The sequence below is a fragment of the Myodes glareolus genome, chromosome 16 (assembly GCF_982192425.1).
Source record: "Myodes glareolus chromosome 16, mMyoGla1.1, whole genome shotgun sequence".
In the NCBI taxonomy this organism is placed as follows: Eukaryota; Metazoa; Chordata; class Mammalia; order Rodentia; family Cricetidae; genus Myodes; species Myodes glareolus.
Genome location: NC_142041.1, coordinates 39,062,759 through 39,077,411, shown reverse-complemented (window position 1 = coordinate 39,077,411; position 14,653 = coordinate 39,062,759). Strand labels below are relative to the sequence as shown.

Genomic DNA, 14,653 nt, shown 5'->3' with positions numbered 1-14,653 from the left:
GAGGTAAACTATGTGCCTGTCACCTCCCATACTCAGCTGTGATGTGAACATTAAATTGTAATTCTTGGACTTGCTCTTTCTTTCCAACTGCAACTTTGTACCCTTTAACATCTCGACCCCTTTTACCTCTTAACAATTCTTCTCCTTCACAAATTTCATTTGTGATGTCATTTAATTTTTGTTTTCTTTTGTGCCTGACTTATTTCTTTGAGCAAAATGTTCTCCAGGTTCCTTTCTGTTGTCACCAATGTCATTTCATTTGTAAGGCCTGAGTAGTGCTATTTCTTGTTAGGTGTGTATCACATCTTTGAAATCTATGAGTCGACGAACCCTGAGGTTGATTTCATGTCTTGACTATTGTACATAATGCTACAATAGACATGGCAGTGCAGTATTTTTTTTTCAGCACAATATTTTTAATTCCTTTGGATACATATCTATTAATAAACTGCTGGATTTAAGAATAATTCTTTATTTCAATGTTTTTCAAGAACCTCTTTACGACTCTCTTTGATGGCTGTACTAACTTACATTCCTCCCTGTGGTATGTAAGGATCCATTTTCTCCACATCCTTGCCAATGCTTGCCATCCATTTTTTTGGGTTTTGTTTATTTGTTTAAATAAAAGGCATTCTAACACAAATGAGGAACCATCATTGTAGTTTTAATTTTCACCATGTTAGCTAACCTCTTGGTTTTGACAGTTGTTGCTTATGGCGTGAACCGACACCACTCACTGCTGCACGAGCAGTATCAATAGCTTCTGGTTTGCCAAAGGTGCTGTAACTACTCGCTCTTCACATAGAGTCATTATGTTGACTTCGGGCTTCTCTTTTGCGTTTTCTAGAACAGGAAATGTTGTAGTGGATCTCTCTGGGGCTGGTGACCTCTCTTCTGTCTGCACTGTGATGCGAAGTGACGGAACTTCTCTCTATGCAACCAGGTTTGTAGTGTCTGTGTGTGAGCAGCCTGACACTTCATACTCTTTGTCCCAAGACGAAAGCAAAATAGTCATCTTGTCCTCCAAACTATTTTTTAAAAAATTTAGTTACAAACTATAAATCTATTTGCATAATTTAAGAATATTTGCTAGATTTATATTTATTGCCAGTTATAATTTCCAGAAAGATTTAATATCAGAAGAATGGGATTTTGTATTAAAATGTATTGACTATCATAAACTGTTCACAGCATAGCACATCATTCTGTCTGTGGTCCTTCATAATCATATATTAAGTGTTTTTATAAGTACACATTGTCAGGAAATATATTCTAAAAAATGACCAAGTTAAGGTTCACTGTTGACTTCACATATTAAAGACATTTTACATGCAATGCCAAACCTCATTATATTGTGAAAAATTAGAAAGTGGGCTTCTCCATACCACACCCTGGGGAAGTGAGGACTCACTATTCATATATGAGAGTTGCACTTACTAAGCACACATGGTTTCTGGAATAAAGCCAATGGGAAGAGAAGGCAGGGCACTGAAACAGCCATAGCCATCCACTTCTGGCAGAAGGTCCCAGCGTCACCCCGGCCTGAGTTTTAAGTAGGTTATGAACCGCTGTATACATTGGTTTGTTGCCATTAATTCCTAACTTAATTAAGAATTAAACCCAAGATTATGTTTATGTGAGACAAGCACTGTTCCACTCACTGATCTATGCCAACAGCTTTACGCAAAGCACATTTCTAATGATGGTAGTTTTGCTGTTGAATATTGTCATTGTTACAAATAACTGAGACAACCAATTCATTTTCTAAAAGCCCCTTAGAGAACTCATCTCTTTCTAGTTTAGTATTTCTCTTCATCAATTTCTTGCAATTGGGATTAACGAGGGAAAAAAAATGGAATGCCTTACAAGGGGTGTGTGTATAAATACATATACCCGTGTGTGTGTGTGTGTGTGTGTGTGTGTGTGTGTGTGTGTGTGTGTATTAGAAAATGTCACTGTGGCAACTATTTATTACTAGGCAAATTAAAGAAATCAAGCCCTGCACCAGTGTGAAACATTGGCACTTAGAACAGAAGCCCCACGTCAGGAAGGTGTAGTGACAAGTGCCCACTCCAGCACTCCGGAGGCAGATGTAGGCAGTTCTCCTTGTTAGAGTTCAACCAGTTCTAGTTAGTGAGACCCTGGCTTAAAAGTAAATAAATAAATAAATAAATAAATATATGGATGAATAAATAAGTTTTTTTACTCAAGTGTGAATACATATTCCATATAGTACCTGGATCATGAGATGGACACAAATGATATTTTGATAATTTATAATACTTAAAGGCTAAAGAAATGTTTAGGTCTTTTCAGCATTTTCAACTTCAATATTTTAATAACCTTTGATGTTACTTTTTAATATGTATATATGTGTATATCTGTTTGTGGGAATCTGTACATGGGAGTTCAGATACCCTGGGGTCTAGAAGAGTTTGTTGGATCCTCTGGAACTGTAGTTATAGGCAGTTGTGAGCTGCCTTTCATGTGCTGAGAACTGCACTTGGCTCCTCTACTGAAGCAGTATGAGCTGGGCATCTGTGGTGCACGCCTTTAATCCTAGCACTGGAGAGGCAGAGGCAGGTGGATCTCTGAGTTCAAGCATAGCCTGGTCTACAAAGCTAGCTCCAGGACAGGCTCCAAAGCTACAGAGAAACCCTGTCTCAAAAAAAAAAAAAAAGGAAAGAAAGAAAGAAAAGAAAAAAGAGAGAAGGGGGAATAGTATGTGTGCTCCTAATCACTGAACAAGCCAAGGTCTTAGGAGCTGTTTTAAATGCAGTAGAAGTTATTGCTTTTGAGTGAGCCATTTTGAATGTTTTTGCCAACACAGACTAGGGTGAACGGTACTTCTTTAGCTCTTTTGTCATCTATATTATAATTGTGTTCTTTGAGAAAATGTGTTGTAGAAAAGTAGTAACTAGATGGTTCTTTTCTGTGAAGGCTTAGTTAAGTGCAAGACACCTGAGACCTTTAACGGTTACTTGCTCTGCAGCTTTGGTTTAGTTAGTTGCTTTTTAATTACACTTTCCTGGGTATTGTTGTTTTGTTCATTTCAAACCCAATTTTGATATTACTTCTTATCAAAGTGTACTGGGACTCTACAAGGATGTGTCATATACTTTAAGTCGCAGAATAGCACAGTAAAAGTAATTATAACCCATTTTTCCAGGGATCTTGCAGCTGCTATAGATCGCATGGACAAGTATAATTTTGATACAATGATTTATGTGGTAAGTAATCACAATAAAAAAGAAAAGGTTATGAACCTACCTCATGGAAACTAGACAGAGACAGAAATGGGAAACCAGGGCCAGAGAGGTGACTCGGTGGGTAAGGTGCTTGCCTTATGAGACTGATGATGTCAGTTCAGTTCCTAAAACCCACGTAATGAAGGGAGGAGAGAATCCACTCTACCTAATTGTCCACTGACCTTCACATGTGAATCATGGCATGAACGCCTATACATACATGTGCCCACACTCATCAGCAGAAAGCAAAAAGGAAACTATGTTGAAAAAATTGGCAAAAACAATTTTGTGAAACTGCAGAAAATAATTAAATACTAAGTTGATTAAGATAGTGGCTTCTTTTAAATTTTTTTAAGATTTATTTACATTTATGTATACAGGGTTCTGTCTGCAGGCATACATGCCTGTAGACTAGAAGAGAGCACCAGATTTTATTACAGAAGGTTGTGAGCCACGATGTGGTTGCTGGGAACTGAACTCAGAACCTCTGAAAGAGCAGCCTTAACGACTGAGCCATCTCTCCAGGCTTTAAATTTATTTTTTAAAAGACTCAAAAATCAAAAGTTTATATTGCTTTATAGTGAAAAAAATTAACAAAATCAAGAAGGTGGTTATATGAAATTACTATACATGAGTTAGTATAAGGCACTTGCATTTATCCTATTTGTCCTATTGGTGCATTTTTTAATTTATTTTGTGGGGAGGAGTTTGTAATCTGAATATTTCCTCTTATGTTTACAATTGCATCAAGGGAATGGAGAAATAGCCCACATGTGGTGCACAGACATACATGCATGTAGAATACTCATACACATAAAATAAATCTTTTTAAAATTTTAAATAAAATTTAAAAACTATATCAGCTTATTATAGTGTTATTATATAAGCTTTATTGTTGTAAATAAAATAAAGTGTTAGAACTATGTTTTAAAAAAAGCTTTTCAGGTGGTAGTGGCACTCATGGCACAGAGAATCTCTGAGTTCAAGGGCAGCCTAGTCTACAAAGTGAGTTCCAGGACAGCCAGGGCTACACAAAAGAAGAAAGGAAGGAAAGAAGGAAGGAAGGAAGGAAGGAAAAGAAATTAAGAAAACAAGAAAAAGAACTTTTAAAATCTTGTAATATCTTAAGACAAAATTTCAGACTACCAGTGGTTCTGAGTACCCTTCACCCACTCCCTTCTACAGACACATGAAATTACTTTGTCAAGATTAGATTAACATATGTAAAAACATTCAAATCTCTTCAGTTTATCTATGTATTCCTGTATAGGCTGGTTTTTGGAACTCTAACCCATGTATAGATATGTATCCACCACCACATTCAGAATATGAATGATCATCCACTTGATCACACTTCCCTCTGACCCTTCCCTCCTGGTGATCGTCCACTGGGTCACAGCTCCCTCCGACCCTTCCCTTGATCTTCGGCACAGATGCTGTCAGTTTGAGAGTGTGTAACTTTCTAGAATTGTTTTTTTTTTCTCCCAGTTTAGTGATTGTCCCTGAGACCCATCCAAGCCAGCATATTACTAGTTTGATCCTTGTGTTGTTGGCTGGTATTCCAGTCTCTTCTCTGCCTACTTCCTTTGCATGTGCTGCCTCCCTGTAACCAAGAAGGCGGTGCCATCTTGTTCAGCTTAGTTTTGGTCTTCTGAAAATAGAGATCATAACATCTGAGAGAGAAGGAAATGAAATAGAATATTCTGAGTTTTTTTTCATGTTTCCTCCTGTCTTAAGGCGCTACTACTCTTATTTTCCTGTCAACCTAAGTAGTCTTGTCATGTGTTTAAGATTTATTTTAATTTTTATTTATGTGTATGAGAGAAAGAAAATGAATGCATGTGTGTGCAGGTACCCACAAGCTAGAAGAGTGCATCAGATCCCTGGAGCTGGAGTTGTGAACTGCCCAATGTGGGTGGTGGGAACCAAACCTGGGATCTCTGGAAGAGCAGATAGTAAATACCCTTAATCATTGAGCCATTCTCCAGCCACTAAACATTGACAATGACTCTAGGCTGACAAAATTCTAATGTTTTTTTACGTAGGACCAGCCCATTTTTACTAATTAACTTGTCTTTGTTTGTGTTGTTTAAATTCCAAAAAAATTCCCCAAGGCAGACAAAGGGCAAAAGAGGCATTTTCAGCAAGTGTTCCAAATACTGAAGATGATGGGATATGAATGGGCAGAAAGGTAGGATCCATGTTGTTCTTTGTTGCCTGATCAAGATCACTAATGTCATATGTCAGCCATGCCTCAGAACATCACAATAATTTATGTTCACGTCTCTTTTCAGGATGTTAGTATGAAAACACAGATTGATTTTATACTAATTTATGTCCTGATAATATATATTAGATGTCTGCTATCAATGTTTTGGTTTTCAATTATTAATATCCATTTCCTCTTCCTCATAAAGACAACCAGTAATTTAATCACAAGCTAATGGTTTTCTCAGTAAAGTGAAACTTTAGTAAACTACAAAGAATCACATCTTCTTTTTTTATATTTTATATTTTAATTATACATAATGATATCGGAGTTTTTTTGTTTTTTGTTTTTGTTTTAGTTTTTTTTTTCGAGACAGGGTCTCTCTGTGGCTTTGGAGCCTGTCGTGGAACTAGCTCTATAGACCAGGCTGGCTTTAAATTCACAGAGATCCGCCGGCCCCTGCCTCCTGAGTGCTGAGACATGATGATATCTTAATACATGTATATATTATATTTTTATCATATTCACTGTTTCCCTTTTCTTCTATTCTATTAGGAAGGATAGATCCCCTTCCTAATGAGTCTTCCTTTCTATTTATTTATTTATTGATTGATTGATTTTTATTTATGGGCCCGTGACTTGTTAGGGTTGCCTAAAGAACATGGGTGAGATATTTTGATAGAAGCATGAAAGACTTCTTGGGGCTACAGTACAGACAAAAAATGTCTCTCCCTTCACCAGCAACTGTTAATTGCCTATATGTCCTCAGAGAGGGCAGGACCTCATGAGCCCCTCCCCACTCTGTGGGGGAATGTTCTATGGGCCAATCTTGGGCAGGTTCACAGTTTATTAGTGTATATCCCTGCCATACATAGAAGACATGGTTCCACAACACTCTCCTACTTCCTTCAACTCTTATATTCTTTCCAACCCCCTCTTCCAATTTTCCCTGAACCTTGGGTGGGGTGACTTAGGTGTCACATTTAGGGCTCAGCATTCAACAGTCACTCTGTAGTTAGACTCTGCAGTAACTGTTGCCCACTGGATAAAGTTCCTCTGACCAAAGCTAGACAACACTTAGAAGGTACTTTCATAAGTATAATATGTCCATTTATCAGAGCAACACTAGTACCTCCTTCATTATGGCTCAAAACCATTCAAACTGTGAGCTTTAGCCATGTATGCAATAACCAGGTATGAATTTTCTTCAGAGCGGTTAGGTGCCTCTATAACAGTCTTCGCCGTGTTACACCAGTGGGCACATCTTGTCTGGCAGGCCAGGAATATGGAATGCAAGTTTCACAGGAGTAAGATTGTTGATTATACCTCTCCTCCCAGCCTATGGCATCTTCTGGCACCATGAAAGCTAGCCAGCAGGGAGGAAACTGCTAGCCCAGTCCCAGCTTGATTTCTTAATGTCCTGCATACGTATTATGTCTTATACTATTGTGAATAACCAAATAGCTTGTATTGTTTTAGGGACCCAAGTCAGAAGGTGGTATCCACCTTGGCACTGAGATTGTTTTTTAAATAAACTTACTGGTTCTGGCAGCAGTTTATGCATCCACACAGTATTGCCATTCAGACTTTTAACTATTGTTTTTAACTAGCTTACAAGTGATCAGTTTACTGATGCCTTTCTCACCCATCCTTAGTTTTGATTTCTCTCTCCCCGAAGATCGCCCCACTTCTTTGCTCTCCATCCCCACTTGAATCTTTCTACCCTTGCTATTCCTCTTCTCATTTCTCTATGGGATGTGTTTTGCTGCGTTGTCCCCACCCCTTCCTAGGCTTCTCACGAGTCCCCTTCTACTTTGTTGGCCTCTACACACAACTGATTCCGACGTGAATGCCCACGTGTAAAAATGAGAAGTTAGGAGAGAACATGGCAGTGTGTGTTTGTCTGAGCCTGGGTTATCTCACTTAATATAACCTACTGGATATGTGCTTGTGTAGTTATCTCTCAACACACAACACAAAAAAGTCAACTCCTAATGGGCTCATAGGCTTTAAATAAGATCTAAAACCACTACAAGAAAAAGTATGGAAAACAATTTAAGATGTAAGGTCTTTCTAATGGCACTTCAATCACTTAGGCAATAAAGCTAACATTTAACAGATGAAACCGCATACATAAAGTTAAGCATGTGTACAGTAAAAGAAATAGTCAAGTAAACAAAAGAGGATTTCTGTGAATTTGAGACCAGCCTGTTCAACATCGTGAGTTCCAGAACAGCCAGAGCTATATAATGAGACCCTGTCTCAAAAGAACAAAAAAGTGTGTGTGTGCCAATAAATATTAAGTATTCACCATTATGAGCCATCAGGAAATGCAAATTACAACCAACTGCTTTGAGGTTTCATCTCACTACAGTCAGAGTATTGTTATCAAGAAAGCAGATGGCCACATATCATAGTAAAGATGTGGGGGAAGGGGAAGCTATCTACTCGTGTGCTGGTGGAACTATAAACTGGTACAGCAACTATGGAAATGAGTATGGAGCTGCCGTATGACTCGGCTAAACCATGTCTGGATATATAACCACAGGGCTCCATTATTTGGTAATTTTTACAAACTCTGCTACTAGGTTAAAAGTTTGTTTTGTTTGTTTTCTGAAAGGGTGCTAATGTATACTCACATCATTAGCACCATTTTAGCTTTTGGTTAATAAGTGCCTGTCCATTTCAGGTGCCAGTATGTGCCTTTTGGGATCGTAAAGGGAATGAAGACTAGAAGAGGGGATGTCACTTTTCTGGAAGATGTCTTAAATGAGGTTCAATCAAGAATGCTACAGAACATGGCTTCCATCAAGAGTAAATACTCTGCTACTTTTATGCTTTCTTGGACTCCACTGAACCTGATCAAAAGTAGCTTTCATTAATTTAACATGTAGCTCAGTTGTTCATTAATGTAAGTTTAGTCTTCTTTTCATGGACAGCTTGAATGTTGACAGACTGTTGTCCAAGTCGTCTTGTGAAGTGCTTGTGTTTTTATATATGTCTGTGTGTGTACAGGTACACGCATGCATACATTCATGTTGAGGCACAAGATCTCAGACGTTGCCCACTTTTTGTAAAACACGAACAAGCAGGATCTCTTACTGACTAGGCTGGCTGGTCACTGAGCCTCCCTGCACTGGGATAGAACACACACACACCACTACTTGCAGAGGTTTGTTGCTGTTTTTTTTTTTTAAAACAAAAACATGGGTTCTGGTTTTCACTCAGGTCCTTGTGTTTTCAAGGTGTCATGCGTCTTTATTGCTGTGATGAGACACCATAAGCAAAGCAACATATAAGAGAAAGCATTTAATTTGGAGCTGATGGTTCCAGGGGTTTACGGTCAGTGACCATCATGGCGGGGAATATGGCAGCAGGCTGACAGACAAGACACTGGAACTGGAACTGAGAACTTACATCTTGATCCGCAAGCAAAAGACAGAGAGAGCTAACTGGGAGTGACATGGGCTCTTGAAACCTCAAAGCCAACCCCTCGGTGACAGCCACACCTCCTCCCCTTTCCCAGCAGTTCCAGCAGCTGGGAACCAAACATTCAGATATGAGCCTATGAGGGTTCTCATCCAGAACACCACAGTAGGCGAGCACTTTGCCAACTAAGCTGTCTTCCAGCCCAAGTCCTTGCAATGTAAATTGGATCAATTTTCACCCTTGAAAAAGTAAGGGTTTTATCTAATACCTACAAGGAATATTTATTTATTTTTTCCCCATCCCTCCCTGGGAATATTTATTTAAAAAAAAAAACAAAGTTCCTGTTTCTTCACTTTGATATAGGCAGGAGAACTGATTTACACCAAATTAGAAAGGGGAAGATCCATTATCATCTTATCTTTTGATTGTACGCTTTTAGATTTTTTTTTTCCATATGCTGATCCATTATTCTGGAACAGTGTGGTGCACATTGAAAGCAGCTGCCCTTATCTGTTTCAGCAACAAAGAAAATGGAGAACCCACAGGAGACTGCAGAGAGGGTGGGGCTCGCAGCTCTCATCATCCAGGTGTGTTATGGCTTCTTCCTCAGGGGTCTTTTTGTCTGGTGTGCAGCAAAACCCAGGGTAATGATGTATTTTCATTTTAGGACTTCAAAGGTTTACTCTTATCTGACTATCAGTTCAGTTGGGATCGTGTCTTCCAGAGTCGTGGGGACACTGGAGTCTTCCTACAGTATACCCACGCCCGCCTCTATAGGTGAGAAGAGGCTGCAGGGAAGCTTGACTCTCCTTCCCTAGGCTGGAGCCTGCTTGGTGTGGTTCTCAGATCGGTGGTTGGTCCTATTTTCTGGACTTTTCCAAAACTTCTTTATTCAAAACTGGGTAAAACACAGCAGACCTCTTACTGCCAAGCACCTATCAGTCACCTACTATAAGAAACACTTTTGGTTATTGCCTTATTTCATCCTCAGAGTAATTCTGCCAGAGAAAATCCTGACACCTACATTTAAGAGACACTGAAAATACTTTGAGAAAAATGAGGATTTAAATCAATGTCAGTGTCAAAGCCAAGAGTTATATTAGGGAGATCAAGAATGTATACCCAGGGGCTGGCGAGATGACTCAACGGTTAAGACCACTGGCTGCTCTCCCATAGGATCTGGGTTCAATTCTCAGCAGCCACATGACAACTCACAACTGTCTGTAACTCCATCTCCAGAGGATCCGACACCTCACACAGACAAAACACCAATGCACACAAAATGAAAAGAAATAAATGTTTAATTAAAAAAAAACGGAATGTATACCCAAAGCTAATATTTCATCACATGTAGTTATGGACCCTCAAACACTGATCTTTCACACTTGTTTAAACTCTTGGTGACAGTTTGGAAGAGACTTTCGGATGTGGTTACCTCAATGACGTCAACGTTGCTTGTTTACAAGAGCCACAGTCGGTGTCAATTCTCCAGCATCTTCTCAGGTATGAGGCTTTCTGTTATTACCAAGTCTGATACTCTCAATTAAATTGAGAACATTTTTTGCTGACTTCTAGAATCATTGGTTCAGAGGCTGCCTTTGCCTCTAGACAGGCAAAGGAGGGCCCAGAAGGAGTCTGCCTTTTGAAGTCAGACTGGGATCACCATTTAAACCAATGTTCAAGGTCAATCCTAGTCTTAAAAATATTATCACAAAATATAATGCCACAAAGTAGTAGTGCACAGTCTAAGGTCACAGTCTAGGAAGGTGAAGCCTGGGAAGGACATGGTCTTTGGATAAGAGCATCCTATGAGGCTGTTATGACGGGGTAAGGAAAAGCCCAGTCTCTGTGTGGTTTTCCGGACACCGTGAATCCTCCTATTTGCCTCGTGGCTTCAGTTCCCAATCTCCAGTGCATTTGTCTGCCTAGTACTGCCACACAGGCAGACCACACCTTGACTGCAGAGATCAGAGAACACAGAGCAGTATGTCTATGAAGGCAGCTTTCTTCAATTGTCATACAGTGGTCCGCAGATCTTTCTTCAGATAAGGACTACTCCCACATAACTAATATGTGAAAGAAAATAAGTCCTCCTGATTCCCTTAGCCCTGAGACCAGAGCTCACTGCCTTAATAATTAGGCAAGGTTTTTCTTTTTCTCTTTTTGCTCAGGACTAGTTTTAAGAGATACAAAGATGATTTAGAATGTCTCTGCTATCAAGGAACTTACATGAAAGAAAAATACACATTAGTGATCAGATGTACCCAGGTCTTTTCTCATATGCCTCCTTAACACCTAAGGTGTTTAACATATTAATGTGTTAGCTTCATATAATAAATGAAGTCTGTTCCTGTCGTCTTTTAGGTTTGATGAAGTACTTTATAAGTCATCTCAGGACCTGCAACCTAAGCACATTGTTGGCTACCTTTTAACTCTAAGGTAATTTTTCTTAATCTCCCTTTTTTCTTTTCAAAATCTTAAGATTTATTTTTATTCAAGTTTGTGTGTGTGTGTGTGTGTGTGTGTGTGTGTGTGTGTGTATGTGTACTCACAGGCATGCACGCTAGTTTAAATTCATGATAAACTCAGGCACCAGTATGGGTAGGTGCTACATTGAAGAACGAAATCAAAGCACTTCCTCTTAGAGTGGTTCAGCCAAGAGTGAGGCAGAACTTCTGTTCTTCCCTGTCATCTGTCTGTAGCTTCCGAGTCTCTGACCTCTAAATGTACCTGTTGTACGCTGCGGTCTTGTCTGTGCCTAACAGAGGGCTTTGCTCTCTACTGAACAGAAGAAATAAGAGACACCAAGAAACCTTTCAGTTTTACTTACACAGGAGGAAACTTTACTGACTCCAGCTGACCCAGAAGCACTCAGAAAAGCAAACATCACAGTGAACATACATACCATCATCAAGCAATATCCATATGCTTTTTTCAGATTTATGGCAGATAATTTATGAGGCCACTTTTGCCATAACTGTTTTCAACTACATGTACATTGCTCTCTGGGTCAGGGGCATGGACGAATGCATAACTTACATTGGCTTAGGTTGTAAAAAGTAATCACATGGGAAGTCATTACAAGTCATTACTTTCTCTTAAAGGAAGGCTAAACGGGCTAAATCCACACCTGGGTATCCGCCTAGGCTTTAAGTGACCTCCAGGTGTATTAACTCAGCTATAAAGTCCAGCCAAAATTAAGCTTCTTTGAATGAAGAGCTGGCTTCATAAAATGGCACTACCACATGTGTTTGGTGCCTTCAGAGGCCATCAGGTCCTGAAGTGGCTTTCGAAGCAATTGTGACCTACCTGGCATGGGTGCAGGGTTCCTCTGGAAGAGCATCATGTACTCTTAACTGCTGAGCCAGCTCTCCAGCCCGTCTATTTTCTCTTTCGTCTAAAAGTTTCTTATAAGTAAATCCCTTGCCCTAAAAATTGCTTTTTCCTTTAAGTTATAGGAATTGTTACATCTTTTCTGACAATTAGATTTCATTGTATTTATTCAGTGATATAAGGTAGAATCATAGGACTTGACAATGGCGAGGGTCGTTATAACAGTGACGTGTCTATTGCCAAAACTGGACATATGAGATGTTCATCCAGCCCAGCTTTGAGGGAATCAGAGAGGGCTTTTCATTTGAGAAAGGGTTTCACTTGTGTAGCCCAGGCTAACCTGGGACTCCTAATCCTCCTTCTTTTGTTCCCTAAGTACTACAGTCCTACCCCTGGCTCCTCAGATTTAAATAAGTGGTTTTTGTTGTTGTTATTGTTTCCCTAGTTACATATAAAGGCAAAGCCAGAAAGTCTAGTGAGATGTCACTTAAAATAATTAAATGATGATCATGTGCATCTCATGGCCCATTGCTGCCATACCTTAACAGAGAAAGTACTTCAGGGAGTGCAGTGTATGTGTGCAGTGCATTCATGACTAGTGCCTGTCCAGCCTCTGCTGGCATAAGGGAAGGTCTACACCATGCTAGACTTTAAAAAGTTGTATACCTAAGGAAGTATTACTTGATAGAAAGGCACGTCCTATTTCTTTAAAATAGTCAAATCAAAATTTTAAAAATTTGGCATTTAGTAGAAGCAGGACTAAAATCTAAAGCTTGAGTTTAGTATTTTGCTTTATTACAGGCAAGCAAATGCATTTGTTTCAAATTTTAGTGATTCTAGACTTTTCCTTCAAGTTAAGTGTTGGATTAGGTATGGGATTCATGGAACAGGACGTTCCTACCCGTCCTCATTTTGACTTTTCTCTTGCTTGTTTCAGTCACCTTGCAGCTATGGCACATAAAACACTCCAAGTGAAAGACAGTCCTCCTGATGTGGCTGGGGTATGTTACTTTGACTGAAATTAATATTATAAAATGTTAGTACTAAAAGTCTTAGGAAGTTTTCTGAAATATCTTGTTGATTAACTACAGCAGTACACTTTGTGACTTAGGCAATAAATAGAATTGGGCCATAATAATCTGTTTAAATATTTCCCAAAATAGTAGACTACCAATGGTGTCTTCTTCTGTCAGGTGTCCAAGTGAGTTTCTGCCACTCCCACGGCAGCTAGAACCTGTTCTCCTTGCCTGGAGTATACAGAGGACTATCAAACAATTCCTACCTTAAATTAGAATAACTTCTAAAACCATTCTTTATTTGCTTATTGCTAACATGTTATTGAACATTTAATCATTCTTTATTTTGTAGGCTAGACTTCATCTTTTCAAAGCTGTCCGTTCTGTCCTAGCCAATGGAATGAAACTTCTTGGAATTACACCTGTATGTAGAATGTAATATGTAATCTCTAATTAAAGTGTGGTTTTTAATGCCAAATAAGTTTTAGTTATAAGATGCCTTGCTGTTCAGAATAGAATTTAAAGTATTATTCTGTCCAAATTTTTTATATGTATGCCTATGTATATATATATATGTGTGTGTGTGTGTGTGTATATATGTATATATATTTTTAGGGGGTAGGGTTGTTTCCAGACATGGTTTCTCTGAGGCTAGCTTCAAACTCAAAGATATCTACTTGTCTCTGCTTCCTGAATGCTGGAATTAAAGGCATACACCACTGCCACCACCTGATCAGAATATATATTTTTATATAGTAACATTAACTTATTTAATCTTTATTCTTAAAAAATATGTGTATTTCACTCATGGTCAGTAGGTATTCAAACATGTAAGAAACTAAGTTGAGTCTTTTAAATTTCAAACCTTGTGATATAATTGGGGCAAAAGACTAACATTTAAATTCTGGCCTGCGGTCATTTTTCTCAAATACGTGTGTGCGTATGTTATGTGTGTATATCTATGTGTGTGTATGTATATGCACATATACTATATATTTAGATTGTGTGTGTTACTAGAGACTGAGCCTGGAACTTTGTGCGCAGTAGGTAAGGGCTCTACCACTGAATTATATACCTACCCTTTTTTTCTTATTTTTTTTATACTGAAGTAGAATCTCATGTAAACTGCCTGGGTGGACTTTGAACTTATAACCTAGCCCCGCCTTGAATCTGTGATCCTACTGGCTTCGCTCAGCTAGGGTTACAGGCCTGCACATTGAGACCCCAACAAAAACTTCTTTTCAGCTTCTTCATGTTGGTGTGTGTGTGTGGGGGGGGGGGGTGCTCACTTGAAAGTCAGAGGCCAACTTTTGGAAGTTTGTTCTCGTTCTATGGTGGGTTCAAGTGTCAAACTCAGGGTGTCAGGCTCAGGCTTATACACATAAGCATTGGGCCAACTTGCTGGCCCCAGAAATCTT

The 14,653-nt window shown here is 39.0% G+C and overlaps 1 protein-coding gene across 1 annotated transcript in view; it reads left to right on the top strand.

Annotated features, from left to right (window-relative positions):
• Rars2 (arginyl-tRNA synthetase 2, mitochondrial) overlaps positions 1–13,968 on the top strand; it is a 41,832-nt gene extending 27,864 nt beyond the window's left edge. Inside the window, exons 11-20 of the mRNA XM_087897199.1 lie at positions 848–943; positions 3,170–3,230; positions 5,363–5,439; positions 8,147–8,271; positions 9,406–9,473; positions 9,554–9,663; positions 10,294–10,389; positions 11,251–11,325; positions 13,157–13,220; positions 13,588–13,968. Coding sequence (XP_087753325.1) covers positions 848–943; positions 3,170–3,230; positions 5,363–5,439; positions 8,147–8,271; positions 9,406–9,473; positions 9,554–9,663; positions 10,294–10,389; positions 11,251–11,325; positions 13,157–13,220; positions 13,588–13,674 — 859 coding nt within the window. The 3' untranslated portion in view covers positions 13,675–13,968. The remainder of the gene's footprint in view (positions 1–847; positions 944–3,169; positions 3,231–5,362; positions 5,440–8,146; positions 8,272–9,405; positions 9,474–9,553; positions 9,664–10,293; positions 10,390–11,250; positions 11,326–13,156; positions 13,221–13,587) is intronic.
• The last annotated feature ends 685 nt before the right edge of the window (positions 13,969–14,653 follow it).